At 37.5% G+C, this 10039-nt stretch overlaps 1 protein-coding gene across 1 annotated transcript in view; it reads right to left on the minus strand.

Moving 5' to 3' along the window:
• flt4 (fms related receptor tyrosine kinase 4) overlaps positions 1 to 8079 on the minus strand; it is a 99018-nt gene extending 90939 nt beyond the window's left edge. Inside the window, exons 1-2 of the mRNA XM_028460419.1 lie at positions 7985 to 8079; positions 7743 to 7900 (exon numbers count right to left, since the gene is read on the minus strand). Of these exons, the coding sequence (XP_028316220.1) occupies positions 7743 to 7800 (58 nt within the window). The 5' untranslated portion in view covers positions 7801 to 7900; positions 7985 to 8079. The remainder of the gene's footprint in view (positions 1 to 7742; positions 7901 to 7984) is intronic.
• Positions 8080 to 10039: the final 1960 nt, after the last annotated feature.

Raw genomic sequence — 10039 nt, forward strand, 5'->3', positions numbered from 1 at the left:
AAAAAAAATCAAAAACCAAATTGAAACTCAAATTTTTCTTTAAAAAAAATCAGAGATTTTTTTTTTAGGCAAAATCGCCCAGCCCTATCTAAAACAGTGCCATGCCAAATGTGCCATGTGGGTAACACATCATAATAGGTAGATAGAAACCTCAACCTGAACCAAAGAAAGTGACTGGGTTTTGATCAGAAATGGCACGACTCGGAACATATGGATTATGTTCATTGTGCCATGTAAGGAAAATTAAAAATAATAATTTATTCAGGAACGGTTGGATGTAGAAATATAAGGAATGACTTTACTTATTTTAATATGTACTTAAGTACAAGTAAATTTACTGATTTAAAAATATACTTACAAGTACAAGTACCCATAAAAGCAACTCAATTACAGCAACATGAGTACTTGTAATTCATTACTAATGTAAGGCTTGAGATGCATCACAAAGTAAACCTGGCTTTTGTTACTTTAGGACAATGATGACATGATAATGGCCATGTTAACAACACTTCACATAGAACATTATTTCATGAGAGAAATGCAGAATCTGGCAGTTCAAAAAAACCCATCCACATGTCCCGACCAAACCAGCTGTTCCATAGGAGCTCTTTAATTATGCACTGGATCATATTTTTAGTTTCAATTTTATTTAAAACAGAAAACCAAATATTTGTGATTGTGGAGACCAAGTGACAAAGTGTAAATTGGAAGCCTCATCAGTTGACTCCCATAAAGTGCTTGAGGTCAATTTATTTTACGCTACTTCCAGCACGATTACAGCAGGAAGCTCCTTTCTTTTCATCGACACTGACGTAAAACTAGCTCTGCACAAAAGTAGCACTTTTCAGCCCAATTCCACATATCCATCACCAGCAGTACTTAGTCTTATCGTTAGATTTTTTCCACTGATGTGTCTTTGTGGTGTAGCTCTTCCCTCATAGCACATGCTAGAAAAAATAAAAGATAATCACAATTTTGCATTAAAATCCAAATTATACAAACCTTAGGCTGCTAGAATAATGTACATTAATCATATAGAAAGTCAACAATCCATACGGTGCCAGAGATATCAGGGTAAATCCAGACAATGAGTAACAAAAGGAGAGAAAAAAACAGAGGACTCAGTAATTACATCAGCAAAAATGTTTTTGTACAGTACCGCTATTAATAATAAGGCAAGAAATGAATTCTGTGGAGTATGTGCTTCGAAAACAAAACTGGATCTAAAACAAACACCAAGGCTCAGAGAAACTGTCTGAGAAGAGTAAAAGAGACAAAAAGAAAAGCACTTTAACAGAGAATGTTAAACCCGCAGGAGGCTGAACCATAAATATAAGATCTTTTTGTGGTTTTTCTACATTAAACCGAACAGTGAGCTCCACCCAAGAAGAGCAGCATTTACACTGTTTAAAATGTATATTCTGGCTGTAACAACTGAAATAAAAACCCAACCGTTGCAATTTCAACCTTTTACCTACAGCATTTTCAATCTTTTTTTTTTAATCTTCAATGTATTGGCCTACACTAAGGGTCTATCTGATTTTAAAAAAAATATGTTTTTGACCAGCAGTATTAAAGAGACAAAAAATAAAAAAAATTCATTTGAGAATAGAATACATTTTAATGCTATTGACTATTGAGATGTTTTTAGCTGTAACTGTGAGGTGGAGTTAATCCATCATGGGTGAAAATGAAATATAATGTGTTGAGTCATTTGTCATGAATCTTAAAGCTGATATCCCGAGTTTCTGAGATATCTATGTTCATGTATTATTATTTTGAAATATAAACAAATCCCTAACTAGTCTTTTATTATGGTCTACTGCCGGTGGTCATACATATACATTAATGTATATGAGTCCCTCCTTCATCCTATAGACCCCTATACAAATGGAAACGATTGCTGACTGCGCCCAGCCAATAGGCTTCGACTTCCTGTTTTTGAGACTGTCAATCAAAGTGAATGTGGAACTGTGCACGGAAACAAGGCCGCGCATCACAACAGCAAACAGGTAAATATGAATTAGGCTCTTACCTGACCCGTAGTCCTATATCAATGCGACCTGATGCGACCTTGTTATGTTCCGCGATGCGCGTGCAGAAAAGTAGAGGCGTGGCTTCTGGCAGATTGGCAGCGGCAGTGGGAGGAAAAACTCCGGATATCAGCTTTAAAGTTGTAAACAAATCAGCATCTTCACCAGAATTATAAAGTTAAAAGTCACCTCTGAGAAAGTGGCAATGTGAGTGCAGAGCATGTCCTCCTCCCACTCCTCTCTTTGGATCACTGCGCCCATTAAGTTCCTGATTTCAAAGTTATAAAAAAAAAAATAGAGTCTGTTTGAATGGGTTCGGCTTCCAGGGTAGCTTGGCTGATGCTGTCTCTCTAACTATCCTTTGTTTTCAGCCTTATCTGAGAGGAATGATAGCTGGGTGCTGTTGTACTCGCGTTCTGTAAAGATCTGCTGTCAACAATATGACTGCACACGCATTAATGAGTTGAGATGAGAGTAAATCCCAGAGGTTTGGGATTTCAGGGCACAAATGTTGAGTGAATGACGGCATGTTTATTTCACCAGTTTTTTGTTGTTATTTTTTAGGGACTGCAGTGTTATGGAAAGGCAGCAAAAAATGAAATGAAAAATAATCACCACACAGGAGGCCTTAGTGTTATCCATCCATCATGTTTCAGAAAGTATTTATTTCACCCACATAAAGGTTTGGTAATATATTTGAAGTGCAACCGCTTTGACGTCCCCAGCCTCCGCGATTCAGTTAACCGTATGGTGACTACCCATCACAAAAAAAAATATTCCCATGTTCTTTATGAACAGCTGCTGAGCTGCAATCAGTGACAAAGAACTCAAATAAACACGTTCAGTCATAACTCACAAACGCAACGCGACCCAATTCATGATTCAAGCTGTGCAAATAAACAAAGTGTTGAGGTTCTATGCACTTTCTCTACATGCACTGTTATAGAAAGGCAGGGCAGATATTTTACCACACCACCAAAAATCTAAAAATATTCTACATTAGTCCATCTCCTGTTAATGATCATCACAAGAATAATTTCCCAAATAAAAATATTTTAAGGCTATAAAAAGCATAATAATAATAATACTAGGGTTCCCGTGGATCCTTAAAAAGTCTAAATTCATGATCTATATAAGGCCTTAATTGTCATTAAAATGTCTTAAATCAATGTTTCAAAAGTCTTACATTTTAACACATAATAAGTATGATTTTAAGATTGTATTTTGTCTCATATTTAAAAATAAATGGTAACATAAATTTTTCTATTTTTATTTTTTTAAATGTATAAACAAGGGTAAATTTAAGGACTGCTAACACCTTTAGTTTAGACCATCAGGGGAATATTGATATGCACTTTTGTCATTCTACAAATATTAGAAAATACAAACAAAATAAAACATCAGGTTTATATGTAGTGATATAATGTTAGCACATCATCAACAGTAAGAACAATTTTATGATCAATACAATTATTGAACACCAAACGTGTTGCTTTTTCTCTCATTCAGGTAATATAAAATAAATAAAACAGACCCATCAATCACAGTGCTGTAAATTAGCACATCAAAAATAACATTGTTCATCACAAAATAAAGTACTGTAATAACATCAAGTAAGTTTATATTCATTTCGGCTCTGAACCCTGTCATCTTGTCCAGTGTGGTCTGGCTACTCGGTCTACTGTAGTGTCCGTAGGACCGCTGTCCGTGCTAGCAGCTACATAGTTAGCATTGAGGTGCTAGCTGCTACATAGTTAGCATTGAGGTGGGAGAACTCCGCTGATCCACCAACTCTTTCTTGCACAATTTACACACAACTGGGCTTTAGTTTTCCCTCCGGTGTGTGTGTGTGTGTTTTTTTTTTTTAAACTAAAATTAATACCCACAAAGACTCCTCCTCAGGTTCTACCGTTGTAGCCAGTGCATCAGTATTATGGGTATATCGGGAACGCGTGAAATGAAAAGGTTCCATGCTGTTTGGGGTGCAAAAAAAAAGAAGCGAATAACAGTGTAAATTTTTTTCACAATTAACGCATTAAGGTGATAGCCCTAATTTTACTGTAATTTTGTGTATTTTTGGGTGTTTACTTTGGGGGCTGCCAGTTGCATGCCTGCACTAGACACTAGAAAAAAAAAAACAACTCTAACCCTATGTAATTGATGTGGTGGTTTTTTTTCTCCCCCCAATTATGTTTACTGTGAAGTTGGTCTTAAATTTAATTTCAAATGGCAAAACAAAAAGTAGGGATCGACCGATATGGATTTTTTTTTTTTAGGGCCGATGCCGATACGGACTGCCAATTTTCTTGAGCCGATACAACTTTTGCTCCCTCCATTTACAATGATGATAACAAATGCTACAAGTCTCAATTTTTTTTTAAAAGGAACATTTATTGAAATTAACAAAGGTGAGGTAGAACAACACCAAGTAAAGAATATTTAACAAATAATAAAAACAGGTGATGTAGAACAAGAACAAGTAAAAAATAGACTGAGACAGTTCATGAAATATTATGAAAGATAACTGTCGTCCTTGTCCTGAAAATAGCTTTGACAAAAGTTGGGCCTGACTGAAGATATATTCTATTAACAGGATTATTGAGTATAAATATATATAATTATAGTATTAAACACAAAAAGAAACCATGAATAATGGTCCATTCCAACACAACCCCAGAACATAAACTCTTTCCTTACCGGTAAGCGGTAAGGAGAGAGAGTCTGGCTGTGTTTGTGTGCGGAAAGGAGGAGCTGCTGTTGTGCTCCTGCAGCAATGCGCACACACTTTTCCGACTCAAAATCACCGCACGTTGTTGATTGCGTCATTGCATCACACGCTACTACTCGGCCTTGCTTTTAACTCACAAACCGAAGGCCGAATGATGCTTTTTTTTTTGCAATATTCGGCGAATATATTCAGTGGCCAAATACCCGGTGCATCCCTAAAAAATAATGTGATGTCAGATGCGCCATTAAGCAATAAACTACATCAACATTAACAGGAAAAAATATTCAAACAAGTACTGTAGTAAACTGCTTCTCAAAGTTTTTAAAACTTTGAAAAGCTGAGTGAGAAGCAGAGAGGGAGAGAAAAACACACACACAACAAACCTCCAGCCAGCTGCTCGTTAAATACAATTGCAGCAACAACATGGAACCATGGAACAATGCTAAGTTAAACAGTTAAAAGATGCTTTGAAAGTTTAAAACTTGCAGTTGGGGTTGAAGAGCTTCCTTCACGCTCTGCTAGTGGGGGGAGGGGCTCTGCACTCTGCAGCCTCTGTCACCAGCAACATGGAGCAGCCTGTGGCAGCCGCTCTGTATATAAAGCGGATTAGCGAACGCAGCAGCGCGCATCAACCGATGCCAATACACAGTCAAATCGGCCGGCCAATGAATTGGTCGATCACTAATAAAAGTCTTAAAAGTCTTGAATTTCATTTGAATAAAGCTGTAATCAATAATTAAAACTCTGTAACAATAATAATAATATTGCATGTCTTCCACCACCTCCATGAAGACATTAGCTGCTACACACTGTATATATGTATATATATTTATATTTATCATATTTATCCATTACACTTATCCTTTATCCTCTATATATCCTTTATTTATCCCTCATCTTTTTTACACCAATTACCAAGTCAAATTCCTTGTGCTGTCTTGAAACTATACTTAACAAATAAAACATTTCTGATTCTGATTGTGCAATGCTTATTTCAGTACCACATGCAAAAAAAAATTGTGCAAACAGTGCCATACTTAACACTGATTTAAAACACTTTGCTTCACAAGCCCGCAGCTTCACAGCCTCCAACTTAGAAATGAAGAAACACCGGCTAAAATGTATCAATATGACTCTAGCAAACACATGCACCTAATAAAAACATGTAAATCTGTTTCCTACTTAATGCATGCAGTGTAAGATCAGCCAGAAGCCCATGCACACATCTTTCAATAAGACAATATTATCCACTTTTTAGGAACTACACTCAAAATAGCCCTAAAGCTTATTATTACCACCTTATGACATGGATATAAATCCAATTACTCTTTGTATGCTGAAGGCCCTGGCACTAATATTAGCCAAATACTGTGGTGATATATAGAAGAACACACATTTTAATAGGGTTCATGAAGCACACCTTGGGACTGCTCAACACACACTGGTGTGTCACAATATAAAAATGCTTACGTTTATGATGGATAATTGAAAAATTCAATATTCTGTATCTTATGATCACTTTTACTGAATCTATATCTATTTGTGTTGTAAAGTAACCCCAAAGTCACTCGCCGAAAACACTTTGTTTTTTGGCAAATTACACCTTACTGTCCAGTTTTACGGCCCACTGGGGGGGTCACAGCCCAGATGTTGGGAATTGTATCCACATACAATGATTAGGGTGCAATACAATAGATGATAATACGCTCACGATACTGATGCAAAGGATGCAAACCAAGCTTTTATTTGACTTTAAATATGGACATTTTCAACTCAATAGGAATATTAAAAAAAAAAAACTAGAGCACTCAGAGAGTGAAAACATCCACCAAGCGTCAGATATCCTCTTTGCACAAATATTCACTGTTATCCCGATCAGTGATCCTAATCACGGTGCTGTGATCAATCACACTTTAAAGTTGCGGTTCCCAACCTTTATTGGGTCGTGACCTCATTTTCATATTACAAATTTCTGTCAACCCCACAGACAGCTTTTTTTCTTCTTTTATGTTTAGTTTTTAATCCTGCATTTTACTTTGACTAGATTTACATTTGAAAGAGTGAAAGTATAGAGTACAGTTGTTGAGATTGTGTGTGGTGTTTAATTTGAAAAAGAGTGATAATTAATGCATATATACATGTATGTATTTCAGGCGACCCTGCCTGGGGTCACGACCCCAAGGTTGAAAAACACTGTTTTTAAGAAATGTTCCCAATGAAGAGAGGTAGCATATATATATATATATATATATATATATATATATATATATATATATATGTGTGTTTTTGAAGCTGATCCAGTATGTTGAACCACTCCAAAATGTAATTGAATCTTCCATTTTGACATACAGTAAACCTGCTAATAAACAAACAAATAAATAAACACCAGTGGAAATATTACTTTCTTTGCAGAGGTAATAAAAATAATACCCTGTGTAGTAGAGATCTGCATCACGATACGTTGTAATACATTGCAATGTCTTGTCACACGACATATCATCCCATCTTTAGTTGTTTCTATTGAAATCCAGACCAAATGGCGAAACTTTTCCACCAGGCAACGACACACACTTTTCCTCCTGAACATGAAACACAGTCACCCAAACTAAACACAGGCTGTCAATCCATGAACTATTGACAATGCATCATAAATGAAAAGCAGCATCCCTTACAATGACAACAACAGCATGCCTCCCCCTGGTGCCTGCAGACTATGGTCCTTGTTAGTACAGACCCACACTGACACTGAGACTAACTTTCTGCCACTTAAATAAGCAATGTGTAAATACACAAGGATTCCTCATTTGGAGTCATTTATTTCACTTAATCCACTTTTAAAGTAGATTCTAATGAAACATGTGTGGATTGTTTTATGTATTTATTTTAAAGACACCGATATGATATCTATGGTAAAAGCATCCTCTCAGAGAGACTGCTGGTAAAAAAGTTGAGCGCTCTAAACTTTGGAGAAGTTTGCTCACCTGAGGCGCACATTAATCCAACCCAAGCCTGGCAGAAGCGCGTCAAGTCTGTCTTCATCTCCAGATCTCCGTTCCTGACGCGCACAAAATGTGAGCGATCTTTCAATGAGATGAAGTCGAAGAAGTCACGTTGGTGTTCAGGTGCGGTCAGAGCTGGTCTGCACACAAACAACAACAGGGGCTGAAACAATGGCTTTTCCCCTATTGTCTAAGGATGCATAAGGCACTGCATGGGTTTTTACAATGATTTCCCTTTCCTTTGCTCGTGACTGGAACGCACGCACACCCACCACCTATCCACTTCATCATACACGCGCTGAATTGGAGGAGGGTTTGGGCTCAGGGGTCCCTCTAAACCTCCATGACAAATTTCCTTCCTGGACGGTTTCATTGGCTTGTGTCTCGCAGTGATGATGCGGAGAACAGTGCATGGCACAGAGAGGAGTGCAGATGTTGCATTTGAGAGCTGTGGGGTTTCAAAGCAAAAAGCCTATGATAGTGATTTTCATTTCATGCGTGTTTTCAGGACTTTAACAGGCATGTGGCACATCTCAGCAGGTAATCCTTGTATCATCAGTGGATCCCACAAAAGCAGCCCCATGGAATTCTGGGCAGGAACTGAACATTTAAATCAACCAAATCCAACCGGACTCTGCCCAAATGTTAAAATGATATTACAAGCTAACCATAGTGTCATATTTTTCTTTTTCAATTATCTTAAATCAAAACTGAATAGAAGTCCCATTTGTAGGGTTTTTTTTTTATTTTTTATTATTATTATTCCTTCCAGGTCACGTGTCAAACTTAAGGTCCAATGGCCAAATCTGCCCCTTTAGAGCAGGGGTTCTGAACCCTGGGGTCGGGATCCCATTTAGGGTCGCAAGACACTGGGAGGGGGTCGCCACATGTCTTCATGAAACTAAGGGGTGAATTCACTAAGATCTGAAATAAAGGGTGGTAAACCAGGTGCGTCCCTAAATCCTTTGGTGACATAGTTTCCTCACCTGCTGCGAGGAATTCACTGAGATTACTGCAATGATTAGTGCACATGCAGAAGTGGTGGAGACCGCCCTATTTTATTGAGCGTTTTGCTGGTTCAATGTGGAGACGTGAGTGCACAGAAGCACACAATGACATTTGAGGAAGGGAAATTGGAGACAGATGGACTTCTCTGTCTGCTGCACAAACATTTAATAATGTAGAAAACTAAAAAAAAAAACAACTTTAAAACCTGATTATATTTTTCCCCCCTGATTTAATGTGGCTGCTCCGTCAGGTCCTATAACTTTCTTCTGATCAGTCCATGAAAAATAGGCAGACTTGGACAGAAACCGTCCTATTGATCTGTTTACTGAAGCCTTTTTTCCATCTCCGCTGTGTTGTGTGTCAACATTTACTGCAGCGGATCTCTGCGTGCGTGTTTGCACCTGTGCTAAAATAATCACCGCAAACATTTCCTGGGTTGATGAATTGCATTGCGCCCACTGCATTCATTTATTTGCATCTCCTTCTCCCATTTTTTTGCCCCCCTTGAGAGCTCCGCCTACTATACTTATTTATCAGAGGGAAACACGTTAAATGGATTGAGGGTGCATTGCGTTGTGCACCAGCCACGCACTCCTGATTCCCTGGGGTTTGTACGGCTTATGAGCATGTGGAGTGACGTTTGCACACGTTTTAATACCCCTAAACCTTTAGTGAATCCGCCCCTAAGGGTATTTTTTGAACAGTTTGAGCCGATTTTTCGCCCTTTCTTTTTACTCCATTTCAGCAACTACACCAAACTTGCCATATTTTAACCTATTTTCATCACTTTTTCTTGCTGTATTTTTGCTCCTTTTAATGTATTTTTGCGACATTACTTTCCATCAAATTTCAATGCCTTTTCTGCATATTTTTTTCCACTTTCAAGACATTTTCAGCATTTATAACCTTTTCACCACTTTTACCACATAATGTCACATTGGTTTACCACTTTTTCTGTCCATTTTTGGCCACTCTAATTTGCCACTTTTAACCAATTTCTGTGGTTTTTAAAATCCCATTTCACCACCTTTTCCACCATTCTTAGTCGCATCTGACCCATTTTATTTCTGATTAAATCAAGGATTTACATCTTGAAGATGACTATATACTATGGAGCAAATAATAATGAACTTCCTGGATAACAGTGGTTATTATTCAGATAAATAAATAAATGTGGTTATCACAGATTCATAGAACAATCGACCATCATTTTGTTGACTCCAAAAATCTCTCCCCTTTATTCTCCCTTATAGATGGCCTTGTTGCCACAT

This window comes from Gouania willdenowi, chromosome 10, assembly GCF_900634775.1.
Source record: "Gouania willdenowi chromosome 10, fGouWil2.1, whole genome shotgun sequence".
NCBI lineage: Eukaryota > Metazoa > Chordata > Actinopteri > Blenniiformes > Gobiesocidae > Gouania > Gouania willdenowi.